The following is a 16,155-nucleotide window of genomic DNA, read 5'->3' as shown; positions in this document are numbered from 1 at the left end:
TTACAGCCTACCTTCTTTGATCCTGCTCCATTTAATGAAGTCATAAGAGTTGTTTTTATGATGGAGCAATGATTTCCATCCATACAAATTTTGATGTCACAAGAAAAGAATGAAAGACTTTATCCCATGGAGCTGGAGAAAGAAAATTATGAAATAGAAAACACTTGGGAGCTAAGTAGCTTGCTTTTCATATAGCACTTTACAAGCAACTAATGTATCTTCACAACACCCATGTGCATCAGGTATTATTAGCCTCACGTGTACACATGGGTAAACTGAGCCACAGAGAGGATAAGTGACTTGCCTAAAGCCACAAAGCAAGTCACTGGCAGAGACAGGAATAGAACTCCACTCCTGGTGCCTAGTCTCATGCTCATTCCACTAGACCTGTCTCATCTTGCTTTTCATTTCTGGAAGCATGAGTTCAAATCCCAGTTTAGGGGCTCCAGAGAAACAGGTTCAAATTCTGGCTTAGGTCACAAGTGAAAAATGAGGTGTTTTGGTTTTTTTCCAGTCTAGATGTGGGGCATGTTTTTCCATGTCATGTGGATGTTAGGAGGACAGTTTAACATAATTTTCAGTGTCTCATTGAAAGATGCTCAGGACTGAGTACTGGCAGAATTGTGTGTATGCAAGTTTTTGAGGGCATGTCTGCTCTTAAACTCTCACTTCAACAATAGGGGCTTCTCTAAACTTGGAATGCTACAGCAGTGCAGCAACACCACTGTGGTGCTTCAGTGTAGACACTACCTATGTAACACAAGGGGTTCTCCCATCTAGGTAATCTACCTCTCCAAACAGTGATAGCTAGGTCAACAGAATACTTCCATCAACCTAGCACTGTCTACACATTTCACACCCCCGAGAGATGTAACTATACCAATGTAGGTTCTCATTGTAGACTGTCCCTAGAATGGAAAACAAGCAAAATGTCTATTTCAAAAGGCAGTCTAGAAAATGGCTCTCAGACATAGACTGTGAGATTAATGTTAAACATTTGAAATGCAGCTATTAATCATCAAACAATCTTTGTGCTTTTAACGGGCCATTTTTTTTTAACTGGGCACAGCAGCAGGAGCTGGTTCTGAAAAGGGGATATCAGAGCAAGGACTTGCTTTTTAGACATGCAAGATCTTTCTTTTCCTCTGTAACTGAGCTCAAAATGCCATATCTAGTTTAGCTGATGAGATATGTACATCTAGATACATTAATCAGTTTCTCTTAATTCTGGTATATTTAGAGCCTTGTGTGGATACAAAATTTGTATACGCATCCGATCTGTAAACATGGTCCATGGATATCTGCATCTGCACACAGACTTGCAGGGCTCGCTATATAAAATTTGGATGTGCATCTATTCATGATCCACAAACATGGTCTGTGGATATCCACTGTTTGCAGGGCTCTAATTATATTATCTAGTTTTAATAAATTACTGTTTGGCTAATTTCACATAGACATCCCCAAAGAGAAAAGAGACCCATAACTTATAAAGAAAGGTGAGGAAGGGCAAGGGAATCTCTCTTCCTCTCTCCATCAAGGAGTACAGACAGAGGGATCTGGTTCCAGCAAGTTGTGTTATCATCAGACTACGATATGTGTACACAAGGGAGAAGCCACACACACACAATAGCAAGGACAAGGAGGAGACAAGAAATGTTGTTGATGTTTGTCATGGATACAGGACCAGCTGCACCTCTTTCCCCTCTCTGATTAAACTCCCTCAAGTGTCTGTCCTCTTGCCTTTACCTCTCTGAGGGTAAATCCATAATTATTCTCCCCTGCTTAGGGCTTGGCTACACTTGCAAGTTAGAGCGCATTAAAGCAGCCCCAGGGGCCCTAACTCATGACCTGTCCACACTGGCAAGGCACTGAGAGCGCCTCAACTCTGCAGCTGGAGTGCTCCTGGTAATCCACCTCCACGAGAAGCATAACAGATGCTGCGCCTCGGCTGAAACGCCCCAGCGTCAATGTGAACAAGGTGCTGCATTACTGTACTCTGAGCGGCCTCCGGAAATGTCCCATAATCCCCTTAAGTCAAGTAGCCACTCTTGTAATTGTTTTGGAATCAGCTGTAGGAATGTGGATATGCCCTTTCAAAGCTCTGTTTCTGACAGCAGGCATGCTTATCTGCTCTGGGACAAAGCAACCATTATGGTGGAATGTTGCTTGCTGTGAGTGTGTGAAAGAGAGAGAGAGTCGTGGGGGGGAGTCTGCTGCTCTCTGAACTTACAAGAGCTGACATGCTCAGCCTCCCCAAACCCCTCTCTCTTCCCCCCACATACACTCCACCCCACCCCCATTTGAAAAGCACGTTGCAGCCACTTGCATGCTGGGATAGCTACCACAATGCACTGGTCTCTGTGACATTGCAAGACCTGCTAATGTGGGCATGCCAGTGCACTTGAATCTGACAGTGTGGACACACTGCAGTGCTTTCCCTTCTGCACTCTCTGAGGGCTGGTTTAACTCACAGCGCTCTACATCATGCCCTTAGACAGAGCCCTGGGCTTACCCAGTAGGTTTGACTGAATTTGGAGATCTGAAGTTCTTCCGTTTGGGAGTCTGATCAGTGGTGTATATAGTGATCAAATAGCCTTCGTAAAGCAAAGCATTGTTTGTTTTTAACAGTAGGAAAAATACTTAGAGAGAAAAATGATTTTAAAACAATAGTCTGTGAGCATGTCTGTGTTACCTAAAGACTTACTATCCCCTGAGGGTAAGCTAGGCAGGCCTAATTCTTCAGATGCCCCAGTGGGTGCCTGTGTCTGACCCTTGGTCCTCCAAACAACTCCCTCCCCTCTCTTGAAGCAGAGCCAATTTTTAAACTGCTGTGGTAATTTTGATTTATGGTGTGCACAAGCCTTTTCCTGTAATGCCATTTTCTCTTAACAGCCCTCAAGTGTGTGTTCAGAGAAGAGACTCATCTTGAGCCATTCTTTTCCCTTCCCCTGCTTGTTTTTCCTCACAGTCCCATATTAAACTAAACCAATATATTAATACAGTACACATCCCAATAACCAGGCCAACATATGGTATTTATAAATTATTACAGAGTGGCTCCAATTCCATCACAGTGCAACCTTTCAACTGCAGGTCACTGTTTCACATCTTACATAGGTAGGTAATAACCAACAATTGTTATCCTCTGTTGTTCAGTTGCCAATTGAAATGAATTGGCAATTTCCATTAATTTCTGTGGAGCAGTTGATTATTATTTTGTATAACATGTAGGAACTAAGTGTCCCACATCAGGACTGGCATCCTTTTGTGCTATATGTCCAGATCACATAAAATCACTCCAAGCTTGGCAGAGATTTAAACCCTTATACACAATCGCAGCAGAAAAACCAATGGAGACTGCGGTTCCCTCACCCCTTGTAGGACACAAGTTTGCAATGCTACGTGACTAGGGAGAAAATAAACCAATGTAGTTTGGATGTTCATTCACAAAATTAGCATGTCATTGAGCAGGTAGGTCACACTCCCTATCTATATAGCTCTGAGACAGGATCTGAAATATTGTGTGCATGTGACAGTTGGGGCATCATATTACCAGGAAGTTGCTCTTTTCTAAGCTTCTTCCAGTTTATGAACAACTGGCAACTGAAGGAACTGATCTGTAGAAAGCTTAAAAGGAGATATATGTATGTTTCCCATAAAATCATGCTCCTGCCTTGATATTTGACTAAAGGGGTACATGATAGGGGTACACAATACTACAAATATTTGAAGAATGTAAATACCAAGAAGGGAAAATTATTGTATGTGAAAGAAGATGTATTTCAGGAAAAACTTCCTGTTAATGAGATCTACTAAACTGCAGAATAGTATTCCAAGAGAATTGGTAGAGGCCTCATTGCTTAGAACTTTTAAAACTAGACCACACAGCACACCGTATAGTGTACAGTAGGGGAGCAATTGTGCAGTGGCAGGGAGATAGATTGGATGATCGAATAGGTCTGCCAAAATAAGACAGCTTTCCATTGGAGTAAGAAGTTAAAGGGAAGAAACAAAGGGGCTAAGGTAGCATCTACCACATTCAGAGATTTTCTTTCAAGGTGACTCTTTTTATTGCATTCAGAAAAGTTGATATCTGAAGCACAAGACAAACAGAGTTACAATCAAAGCTGTGATGTGGTGCTACTTAGATATCATCTTTAATATGCATGGGGATATGAATTCAAACTCATGCTGCCTTGAGCCTGTTATTGCTTTCCTGATAACAAGAAGACTGCAAATAATAATGAGACTTTCAGGAAATGGAGTGCCCTTTTTCCATTCAATGTCAGGGTTTTATCAGAACAAATGTGTTTCAGCTGCCTTCACCGAAAGATTCTATGTCACCAATGCAGTCTGAAAGGCTAACAGCAGATTCCCAGCACAAGATAGCGAGGCAACTCAGAGCCTCAAGAAGCATCTTTTCTTCACCTGATATCACCTGCATACAGTGCAAAGCCAAAACTTGTTTTAAGGAAGAAGAGTTGAATTTAAATGAATAAGTAGTTTAGTGTTTGAATGTTCCAAACTTGTATCAGAGGAGTCTTTGAAGTCTTGGGTCCTCTGGTACTGTTCTCTGGCTTTCTGACTTAACCAATAAAACGATCATCAGTCCAAATTTTACCTTGGTGATCACTACAAAATGAAATGATGTAAGGGTGTTCCTGCTTGGGGGAAAAACTCAGTGTTCCTCCACTGCTTTTTTTTTTTTTTTTTTGGTCAAGCGTCTCTATAGCAAAGAGGATTAGACACTTGGTTGTGAAGCCACACTGGGCCCTGTGTTCTGGGGGCTCCACACTTTGGACCTCATCCTTGAGCCTACAAAACGGTTGAGTTAGCAGACCTGAAATTCCCTTGGGCTCTAGGGTCCAGATTATCAAAGGTAGTTAAGTGCTTGTCTTCCATGTAAATCAATAGCAGTTAGGAGCCTAAATACCTCTGGGCCTCATCTTTGTGAGTGTAACCAGCTACAGGGACAGCAACCCAACCGAAAGGCTTCATAAGAACAAGGCTAGAGCTTGGAAGAAGAGGCACCCAGGCACCCCAACCGCTGCACTATGTTCCCATCCGATGATCAGAACCTCTCTCACTTCTTTTGTTTTTTCTTACAAGTGCCCTGACTCCTCGGCTACTGAACCCCGCCCACCTAGTGACAAGCGCTCCCTAGATGAAGGTACCCAGTACAGCAGCTCCCTGCACTGCGTTGCGCTGCACAGGCCGGCTTCAGCACAGCACTAGGTGAAGCCTGGGGCAGGGCCTTGCAAAGAGCGGGCAGTGGCACGCGGGGATCCAGGGGGCAGAGAGGCTGCCCAAGGACAGGACAAGCCGAGATGCAGCATCGGGCTAGGAACTGAGCCCCCAGAGCAGCCCAGCAGCCTTCAGCGCCTCCATTCACTCTCCACCCTGCTCCCCACACCTCTACCGGCCCGGCCCCACCGCCATAGACACACCCACCTCCTGACGCACGCTCATTGGCTCCCCGCAGCCACGTGCCCTTAGCCCACGGGCAGACACAGGTGATATGGTCTCCGCTAACGTTTCTAGCCCAGTAAGGCGGGGCTGATGACATCATCCAACTGCCTGCACTTTGGGCGGGGCTGAGGGCTGGAAGGGGCAGCGGCTCTCGATACGTCATCTCTATGCGCCGGCGGGAGGGCGACTCCTGGGCAGAGTGAGGGGCGCGTGTGGCGGGGTAGGACGGTGGCCGCGCGGGGGGCGCGGGGCATGGCGGTGTGAGTAGCCCAGAGTGCCCCGCGTGCGCGTGTCACCGCGCAGCGCCAGCAACCGGCTCCGCTCCCGCGGGGTGCTGCGGGAAGCCCCACGCTCCCTGCGGCGCCAGTCACTGGCTGGCCGCGTTGTCCCAGCTCAGCCGCCCCAGCCTGGCGCGAGCCGGGTATAACCGCCCGGGCTGCGGGGTGATAAACGGCCGGCCCCGCCCCCGGGCCCTAGCTGCGCCGCGTGCCCGGGTGACAGGCGGGCCCCAGAGCGGCCGGGCTGGTGCGAGGCTGGGTGCGCGGGGTGCCGCAGGGCTGCGAAGAGCGCTCCCACCCCGCCCCCCTCGGCAGGCTCACAGCCGGGGGCTGCTCGCTTGGCTGCAGAGGTCAGGGTTGGCTCGAGAGGGTTCGGGCTGGAGCACTGCTCCCCCCGGGGGAGGCCAGCGTGACGGGGGCTCGCCGCACTGCCCTCCGAGGTGCTGAAGTGGGGAGAGGTGGTGACTGGCATTCATGTGACGTGTATCCTGTCTGCTTCTTTCAGGCACATCATGTCCAAAGTGAGGGTGTCCCGTGTGGGGCTTGGGATGCTGCTGGGTGCGGCTGCAGGGATCGGGCTCTTGTATGTATTCTACAAACAGAGGCGGAAAAGGCCCTGGTGGGGACGCAGCTCCAGGCACTCTGGGGTTCAGTACATGCAGAACTCTATGGGGCCCCATGAAAATGCAGAGACTCGGGGGCACCATAACCAGGGTACAGTAATTATTTCTATTTCTTCTTTTTTTCTTCTCTGTTATCTGCAAAACTGGTCTCTGACTGGCAAGGGTGGATTTGTCCTTCATGCCTGAACTTTGGTTCAGTACTACCACTACTGCTTTTTCCATTTGTAGCTCAGAAGTGGTTAGTATATAATTGGGATATTACCATTTCAGCAGGTAAACTGCTCACCCAAAAGATGATACATAAGACACTTCAGTAGATCATCTTAAAATAACTGACCTAAATTAAAAAATAATCCACTTATTACTGGAAAAATTTAAATGCACACTTTCATCAAATTAATATAATTTAAAAAATCTGACTGGCTGCTAATAACCTGTTAATTAATTAAAGAATTGTAAAGATCCAAGATCAGCACTTAGCAACTGGTTGGAAGAAGGCTGCTTAACAAACCCCAATTCATATCAGCGAAGAACTGAACAGAATAAATTATTATTAAACACTTTAAAGAACACAAATCATAAACAAGCAGGATGCTAAACATCACTGTTCAACCACTTTGCATTGTGTAACATCACATTCTCCAGTCTTTGCCCCTAATTTTGGATGGACCTCTGTGTTATGGACCCCCCATTGAAGTCAGGGAGGCATCATGCAAGTTTAGGGGGCTGCCCACATGCAGCCAGTTGCAGGGTCTTGCCCTGAATGATTACCATAATTTAGTTTTCACCATTTATGAGGTTTCATTTCTTTTAGGATGCCCTTTAGCTTGGATACTAAATAGCAGCGTTCACTTTCTTCTTTAGTCGGTTTCCATTCACTTTCACTTTCACAGATATACTAGCACAAGGCTATTCTGCAGATTTGCAAATCTGTAGAAGGGAAACCTCAAGGGACATAGACTTTAAGGTCAGAAGGGAACATCATGATCATCTAGTCCAACCTCCTGCATATTGCAGGGCACAAAATTTTATCCCCCCTCCTCCTGTGATAGACCTGTAACCTCTGGCTGAGTTACTGAAGTCCTCAAATCATGATTTTAAAGACTTCAAGTTACAGAAAATCCACCATTTACACTAGTTTAAACTGCAAGTGACCCAGGCCCCATTCTGTAGAGGAAGGTGAAAAACCTGCAGGGTCTCTGACAATCTGACCTGGGGGGAAATTCCTTCCTGACCCCAAATGCGGTGATCACTTAGACCCTGAGCACGTGGGCAAGACCCACCAGCCAGACACCTGGGAAAGACATAGTCAACTTATCAAAATGACTTTTTTCATTTAAAAAGTTATTTGCTACATGTGTTATAAATAATACGGAAGACTAAAAAGAGAGTGTTTTTTCTTTGCTTTTTCTGATTTGTTTGCTTTGCATACAGTCAGTGTCCTTGTTTTCCTCTATATAGTTTGGGGTAGATCCTGCAACTGACTCCACCTGGATTTGCTCTGGTGTTCATGCAGAGCCACATCAACTTGAATAGGGCTTACTTTACAGGAGCTAGACCAGCGGTTCTCAACTGGGGGTCTGTAGCCACCTGGGTGTCTGTGAGCCCTTTTGGAGAGCTGCGAGGCTGAAACCCTGAGCCCCAGCGTTCCCCTGCTGCGGGGCTGAAACCCTGAGCACTGGTGCCCACCTGCCACAGAGCTGAAACATCAAGAACTGGTCATCTGTCCGTCCCCCCCCATGCAGAGCCAGAGCAGGACAGTCCTGGGGGCAGCTCCACCCCGCCCCTTCCTCCTCTCCCTGTCCCTGAAGCTGGAGTTGGGCAGTGCGGCATTCACCAGGGCGTATCATGGAGCAGGCAGCCATAGCATTCCCCCGTCTGCTACTGGTGCCCGTGGTTGCGGCTGCTCCTCAGCTCAAGCAGTCGGTAAGAGCTGCCCAGGCAGTGGGACCCCCCATTTGTGGCCGGCAGAGCCCTTGGGGAGCAGTGACCACAGGGGAGCCCTCCTGGCACACAGCCCCTGGTTGCCCCTTCCCTGTATCCTGAGCTACCCCCCCATACCTGCACACAGCCCCTAGCTAACCCTTCCCTGTACCCTGAGCAGTTATTAAACTTCTTGAGCATAACCCCCACCGCACACAACCCAAACAGGCTGGGGGGCCTACTGAGATGTGTCAGTGGGTGGAGGTGGCGTTGCCTTCCTGGACTCTGCTGTGTGGAGCTGGCCCAAGCCCTGATGGCCTCTGCTCTGCTCCCTGCCCAAAAAAATAGATATACCAACTACACCTATGCCTGAGGGCCCACTCCTGGCCCAGAGCCCCGAGTCCCCCACCGCTCCCCAGCTAGGCCCTGGTGTTTTTATAGCATGTTGAGAGGTGCCTCAGAAAGAAAAAGGTTGAGAACCTCTGAACTAGACCATAGTAAGTTTCTAAATGTTTTTTTTTTTTGTGAGTTTTTCATAAGCAAATGGGGGGCAAAATATTTTATTTAAAGAGAACCAGGACCCCAGTGTGCTAGGTGCTGTACAAACACAAAATAAAAATACATTCTCTACCCCAAAGAGCTTACATCTAACTCATGTTAATTTTCTTTATACTATTTTACTTCTCTTAAAACACTTGTTTAAAAGTAGTGATGTGGACAAGGACGTGGAACTGAATAATTAGATCATTACAGCAACTAGATTGTGTTCAACTGCATAAAAGTAAGGACATAAGAATGGCCATAGTGGGATAGGCTATAGTCCATCTAGCCTAATATGCTGTCTTCCAACAGTAGCCTGTGCCAGGTGCTTCAGGGGGAAGGAACGGAACAGGTCATTTATCAAATGATCCATCTCCTTTCGTCCACTCCCAGCTTCTAGCAGTTACAGGCTTAGGGAGACCCAGAGCATGGGGTTGCATCCCTGACTATCTTGGTTAATAACCATTGATGGATGTATCCTCCATGAACTTATCTAATTATTTTCTGAACTCAATTATAGTTTTGGCCTTCACAACATCCCCTGGCAACAAGTTCCATGGGTTGACTGTGTTTTGTGTGAAGAAGTACTTCCTTTGATTTGTTTCAAGATGTAACTGTAGTGTGTAGGTTGTATGGGACAAGTGCACTGAACCACTTTTCTAAGTGGCTTTTTCCCAAGTTCATTCTCTATCAACAGTATTCTAAAACACATTATTTCTCTGCAAAGAAATTTCTTTCAGGTCCTTTACTTTCCCTTTTTGTTAGCTTTTGCATTGTTTTTCATTAACTTTACTGTGCCATTTACAGGCTAATACAGATTCTGTTGTGTGGAGAGTTGTTTTTTGTAGTGTATTTTTAGGGTTTGCCTGAAGTAAAACATAAAGGGACACTTACAATTTTCTTAAAACTAAGACCAATGAAATTGTAGAAATATTTTTGTAAAAAAATAAAAAAAATAAATCCAGTTAAAACATTGTAAAAAATGATATCCCCATACCTGTCCATAACCAAACTTTTTACAGCTAGAAATTTGAAAGTGTAACTAACTTGATTGATAATTGTCCAAGCTGAAAAATAGAACAAGTAAACAATGATCCTAAATAGAGAGAAACAAATTGGAGTGTTAAATGTTTCACTTTCAATAAATCATGTTGATGGTAGTAACATAGATAAAGAACCTTGTTTACACCAGAAGACTTTTTTTTGTCAGTTGTATCCCTCTAAATATATTGAAAGAAGTTAGTGATTTCAGTGTAGAAAATAAAGGCTAGTTGGAAGATAGAATCTTGTAATTCAGGATATGCAATACATCAGTTTAACTAGTTTTACGGCATAAGCAGCAAGCTTTCAATCAGTTTGGGTTTTTCTTTTTGTATTATATAATAGCAACATATTGTATCTTAAAAGGGACTGTCAGCTATTATGCCCAACATTTAATTTCTTTTTTGGGCGGGGGGAGAGGGGGAAGGGGGTATGACTTGTTACCAGGGTGCTGGGTGTGCTTTGGAAGAAAATTACACTGAAATAATAAGAAATTAGATTTTTTTTTTTACTTACACAGCACTGCCTAAGAATGTAACATTTTGCAAACCAGAAAGTGAAATATAGAAGTCTAACTTTGTTTGTTGTTTATGTTGTTAATGTCCAAATCAACAACATAAGTAATGAGAAGCAAGATACTTTTCATTTTTCAGCTTTAATAATCTGAAGGGTTGACAGACTGTTTTATTTAAGATTCCTTCCTTTGAAGTCCTTAAGTTATTTTTCTTAGTATAGTCATCCTTGACTTAAGGTATGATTATTTGTCTGTATAAAAATAAATTTCTGGCCTTAAGGTTAATAGAGAAACAAGTTTAAAAACAAGACTGTTTGTAGAGAGCTTTGGTAATAGTTAAATCAATGGTCATACCAGCGGTACATGTTGATCATGTTGCAGCTGGAGCAAAGTACAGCATCTTAACAGATAAGCTAAAATGTCATAAATATTAGTGCACAGCAACCACGTGTTTGAATTTGCTCATCTGATATTAAGAGTCCATGCCACTTTCTGCAAGAGTAGAGATTTTTCCTTGTGTCCTTGGCCAGGATTAGTTTACATACCTTCGTTCCACTGTCATACATTATTTTATGAATTAGTTGATCTCCTGGCTGATATTCTGCATTCCAGAGTTGGTTGCATTTCAGAAGTAAAGTGAAGTGTGGCTGTCCAAGACTATTTTAGAACCATATAGATAGTAGAATTACATGTGCTTAATTATGTGTAATAACATAGTCATAAGCAGGGTGGATTTGATTCAAACTGATTTAAATCACTAGTCAGGAAGACTCTATTTAATCATGGATTTCTACATAAAAGTGCATTCTGGAATATGCTGCTCAAACAGTTTCACTTTTGTTTCTACTGCCTGTCCCTCCCTTTTCACATCTATCTCCAGACTTCTCCTTGTCCAGATCTACTCCGCCCCCAACAATCTTCTATTCATTGAACTTTTTGAAACTTTGCACTTTTAGAGAGAGGTAAGGGACTGACTCCGTGTACACAAATTTACAGAGGGACAATAGGGTTGAGGTCTGTTATTTCTCACCTCTATCTATTTATTTATTTAAAAACATTTTTGCTGTTAACAAGCATGTTATCTCTGGAGAGACAAATCCACAGTTTGAGAACTGCAAAACTAAGCATCTCTGATGGTATCTTCTAGACTGAGCACTGAGTCCCATTGGGTAGATAGAAAGATTAACCTAAATAATCTGTACAGAAGCCCCTGGAACCCCATAAATTTGGGTCCCTAATCCATGAACTATTGGAACTCATTTATAAAACTTCTTAAACATTACATGAATATATTGTTTCATGCTACAGACTTAAAATTTATAATCCCTATTCCACGATGAGATAGTGGAATATAGTTCAAAGATATCTTAATTAAAACTATCTTTAAATAGGCTTTTTCCTCAGAAAGCATTTTATAAAAATAAATCCGATTTAAAAAAAAAAATCAGATTTTTTTTTTTTAATCCACCCTGGTCATAAGAACAGCCATACTGGGTCAGACCAAAGATCCATCTAGTCCAGTATCCTGTATTCTGACAATGGCAAATCCCAGGTGCTTCAGAGGGAATGAATAGAACAGGTAATCATCAAGTGATCTATCCCCTGTCACCCATTCCCAGCTTCTGGCAAATAGAGGCTATGGACATGATCCCTGCCCATCTTGACCAATAGCCATTGATGAACCTATCCTCCAGGAACTTATCCAGTTCTTTTTTCAGCCCTTCATATCTTCTGGCAAAAAGTTCCACAGGTTGATTGTGTTGTGTGAAGAAATACTTGCTTCTCTTTTGTTTTAAATCTGCTGCCTATTAATTTCATTTCCCTTTACAAAAATCATGTTGAGTCTTCTCAAACAAATCATGTTCATCTATGTGTCTAATAGTTCTGTTCTTTACTATAGTTTCAACCAGTTTTCCCAGTACTGAAGTCAGGCTTACCGGCCTGTAATTGCTGGGATTACCTCTGGAGAGCCTTTCTTAAAAATTGCTGTCACCTTAATCTTAGTGGGAATATAACTTTAAAACCTGCCTGAGACAGACAAATAGTGTTAACTAAGGAAAAAGAAAGGAATTCATGCTTAAAAATAAGCAACCTCCTTGATTGCAGTGGTCAGTGATGTATTCATTTTTTTTCCCTGCAGTGCACTATTACATTGTTTTATTCCCCTCTTTGAATGTCCAGAAACAAGCATCTGGCAGTGTTTTCCTGTTTCTAATCTTTGGCACTCATCTCTGTCTAATTTTTTTCTCACTTTTAGTTCTGCTTATAAGACAAGCACCAATGGAGGCTGGTGATGGCATTCAATACCCAACTCTTTTAACACAAGAAGAGCAGGTGGAAGTGCTGAACCGTCTGGACTTTGTGCTGAAAAACATTATAGAGCTACGAAAAGAAGTGGAGGAGCTGAAGAACAGCCTGCAGAGTTTAGCTGGGGAGATCATTGGAGAAGTCAAGTACGTACAAAACCACCCTCCTTTTGTCAATCTTAGAGAATTAGAAAACCATCTCTCTATATGCCTTGAAAGAGCTCACAGATCAACAGGTTTTACGTGAAAACAATTTTGTCCTCTCTGCCTTCTCTAACGAAGATATCGACCGAAGTATCTTATATAAATGGGAATCAGGACAAGTCTCTCAGGCACAGTGCATATCCACCCTTCATTACAATAATGCTCTAAAAATGGGCAAGGTTGTAAGATACTGTTTTATAAAATTTGCCCCATCTTCCCCCACCTAACTCCCCCAAACAGAGAGTCAATGCCAGCCAAGGAAATTTGAAATCCAATGTATGCTCGATTATTCTACAGTCTGGATAATCTGAGCATGCACAGGCATGTGTTTACAATCTCATTTTCTGTAAATCCCACTAAAGAGTAGGATTATTTAATCTGGAAAGGAGAAGAACCGGAAGGAATTGGCTTTAAGTTGTCAAAATTGTGACAAGAATAGCGAAAACTAATCATTCAGTCCTTTTCAATGTGTTCGTAACACAAGAACAAGGAGGTATTCAGTGGAATTAAAATCCCAGTAAATCTAGAATCAATAAATGGAAATATTTGTCTTATACAGTTTGCTTGTTCACTAGAGGTGAAATTCTGGCCCTACTCAAGTCAAAACTTCTTTTGACTTCACTGGGGTGAGTATTTCACCCTAGTTGTACACTTACTCAAAGGTTAGTGGAACAGTTACTCTGGACTCTTAGGCCTGTAACTTTGACAATTAATACTTATAGTTGTACAAAACAATGACAGTATAAGAAGTCATATCTATGCTTCAGGATGTGTGATCATATCCCTATTTCAGGAATTAAGTTTTCTTGTCATGTACAACACTGTACATAAGACTAGGTGCATTGTGGGTGTTTTCCTTCCTCTAAGCATTGGGTGCTCTCGGCTGTCTTAGACAGATGGTGAACCAGATGGACTTGTGGTCTGTACATTTCTGGCTCTTTTCTTGTCTCTGTAGCAATGTTTGTCCCATTCATATCTACTGTAGATTACGTAGTGAATAGAATATCCTGTAAAACCTGAGCTCTTTGGGGGCAGGGGCTGTCTTTTTGTTTTGTGTTCGTAGAATACCTAGCGCAGTGAGGTCCTTGTCTGAGTAGGGCCTTTAGGCACTATGATAATATGAATGATAAATAATGTTCCTTCATCTTTCTTCACTGGAAGGATGATTTATATACACTTTCTGTTTGCATACAAGTTTGTTTGATCTCATTTACAGTGTAGCCCACAGTATTTTAAACTTGGCAATTTGTGACTTCACCCACAGGAAGAAGGAACAAGTACCCATTTTAATTATTGCTCCTTTGATATGGAGTGGATGTAATAGACTGGGGGATTAGAAGCAAAGAAATTGACATGGACTGAAATAGACACTTCTCTCGTCATCACTGTTTTTCTGTCTCTTTCAGGTCCCATCTAGAAGAAACCCAGAAGGTAACTCGGCGGAGGCGGTACCCATTTCCTAGAGAGAGGAGTGATTCCACAGGGTCCAGCTCTATTTATTTCACAGCCAGCTCAAGAGGGGCCAATACAGATGATGGTGAAAGTGAAGGAGGGTAAGCAGAACATCAGTTAAGAACTGTTCTTGGTCTCTGAAACTCAATAGCCACTTACTTCATTGTATTGTATATCATAGATGGGATGTTTCAATAGATGCATTTTTTTTCCCTGTCCTTCTTGCATGAAACCTAGCTGTTTTCTTTAAAAAGATAGAAGTTTCAGATACTACACCTGCCCCTGAGTCCTCCTACCAAGAATTGTAATTTTGCTACAACATTTTATAATTTAAAAAACAAAAAATTATCCCCTCCAGTTCCTGTTTGATAAACAGTCAGAGTGAGATGTGACAATTTATATGCCATTGCAGGCAAACTAGCAAAGAAATTATGACAGGGCTGGAGGGAAATAAGAAATATTCCAGTTGGCTCTAGTTATAATTGTGGAGTATGGTGTTCTTTGAATTGTAATTCAAGAGAGGTGCTCTAGTTAGGGGCAGGCAACTTTCACTGAGAGTTTGAGCAGCAGGGCTCCATTTAACGCAAACCTATGAAATCTACTGTAGTTTGAATTAGAACTGGCAGTTAGGTACAGCTGGGAGCAAGAACCCACTGTTGAGGGTGAAGCTGAGCTCACTGACTAAAAGTTGATTGGAATAAGCCTTTGGCTAGGAGATGGGTACTATAATTCTAAATGTGACATTCTGGGAGAGAGTATATGTAAATCTGGTTTACACTAACAAATCATTTGGGGTCAGAGTGGCAAAGAACAACAGCAACTGTCAGGCAATAAACCAAAATTACTTTGAAGTAATGTTTTCTAAAAGATTCTGAAATTAAAAGGAAGTTAAACAGAATACAACACCTCTAATTCTACATTATAAAATTAGGTCAATTTTATAGAAGTCAATTTTTTTTAGAAATTGTATCTAATCAATCGATTGTGTGTACCCACTAAGCGCATTAAGTCGGCGGTGTGCGTCCACAGTACCGAGGTTAGCGTCAACTTTCATAGCGTTGCACTGTGATAGCTATCCCACAGTTCCCGCAGTCTCCGCCTCCCATTGGAATTTTGGGTTGAGCTCCCAATGCCTGATGGGGCAAAAACATTGTCGCGGGTGGTTCTGAGTACATGTCGTCAGGCCCCCCTTTCTCCGTGAAAGCAATGGCAAAAAATCGTTTCTCGCCTTTTTTCCTGGGTGACCTGTGCAGACAACATACGATGGCAAGCATGGAGCCCGCTCAGTTCACTGTCACCGTATGTCTCCTCGGTGCTGCTGGCAGACGCAGTACTGCAGTGCTATACAGCAGCATCCCCTTGCCTTGCCTTGTGGATGGCAGATGGTGCAATATGACTGCTAGCCGTCGTTGTCATCCTGTGGGTGCTCCTGGCCGATCTCCTTTAGGTTGGTCGGGGGCGCCTGGGCAGACATGGGTGCTTCTGGCTGGCCTCGGTGAGGTCGGTCGGGGCGCCTGGATAAAAATTGGAATGACTCCAGGTCATTCTCTTCTTTAAGTTTCGTTCAATGGAAATTCAGTCCTGCCTGGAATTTCATGCCAGCTGGAGGCTTCTGCCTCAGGCTGCTCTCCCAGTTGGCAGCACCACGCAGTTGCACCTACCCCAGCTTACCCCTTGCTCCCATGGCTCATAAAGCCTGGACAGTAGTAAGGAGCAGTTCAACTATAAGCTGAGCAAGTGCATAATGGTGGTAGAATGTGTCTTTGGATGTTTAAAAACTCGCTAGCGCAGTTTACTGACTC

General features: G+C 43.4%; 2 protein-coding genes across 5 annotated transcripts in view; one reads left to right on the top strand and one right to left on the bottom strand.

Annotated features, from left to right (window-relative positions):
• GCHFR (GTP cyclohydrolase I feedback regulator) overlaps positions 1-5,650 on the bottom strand; it is a 32,999-nt gene extending 27,349 nt beyond the window's left edge. Inside the window, 2 exon segments of the mRNA XM_039534115.1 lie at positions 5,455-5,547; positions 5,549-5,650. Of these exon segments, the coding sequence (XP_039390049.1) occupies positions 5,455-5,547; positions 5,549-5,635 (180 nt within the window). The 5' untranslated portion in view covers positions 5,636-5,650.
• RMDN3 (regulator of microtubule dynamics 3) overlaps positions 5,592-16,155 on the top strand; it is a 63,217-nt gene continuing 52,653 nt past the window's right edge. Inside the window, exons 1-4 of one of the 4 annotated variants that reach the window (XM_039534100.1) lie at positions 5,592-5,671; positions 6,256-6,464; positions 12,649-12,844; positions 14,308-14,454. In XM_039534100.1, the coding sequence (XP_039390034.1) occupies positions 5,640-5,671; positions 6,256-6,464; positions 12,649-12,844; positions 14,308-14,454 (584 nt within the window). In that variant the 5' untranslated portion in view covers positions 5,592-5,639. Of the gene's footprint in view, positions 5,733-5,992; positions 6,101-6,255; positions 6,465-12,648; positions 12,845-14,307; positions 14,455-16,155 lie in introns of those variants that run through there. The other 3 variants (XM_039534103.1, XM_039534101.1, XM_039534104.1) reach the window with 3 other exon arrangements.

This window comes from Mauremys reevesii, linkage group 4 (assembly GCF_016161935.1).
Source record: "Mauremys reevesii isolate NIE-2019 linkage group 4, ASM1616193v1, whole genome shotgun sequence".
In the NCBI taxonomy this organism is placed as follows: domain Eukaryota; kingdom Metazoa; phylum Chordata; order Testudines; family Geoemydidae; genus Mauremys; species Mauremys reevesii.
This window is presented reverse-complemented; position numbering and strand designations above follow the sequence as displayed.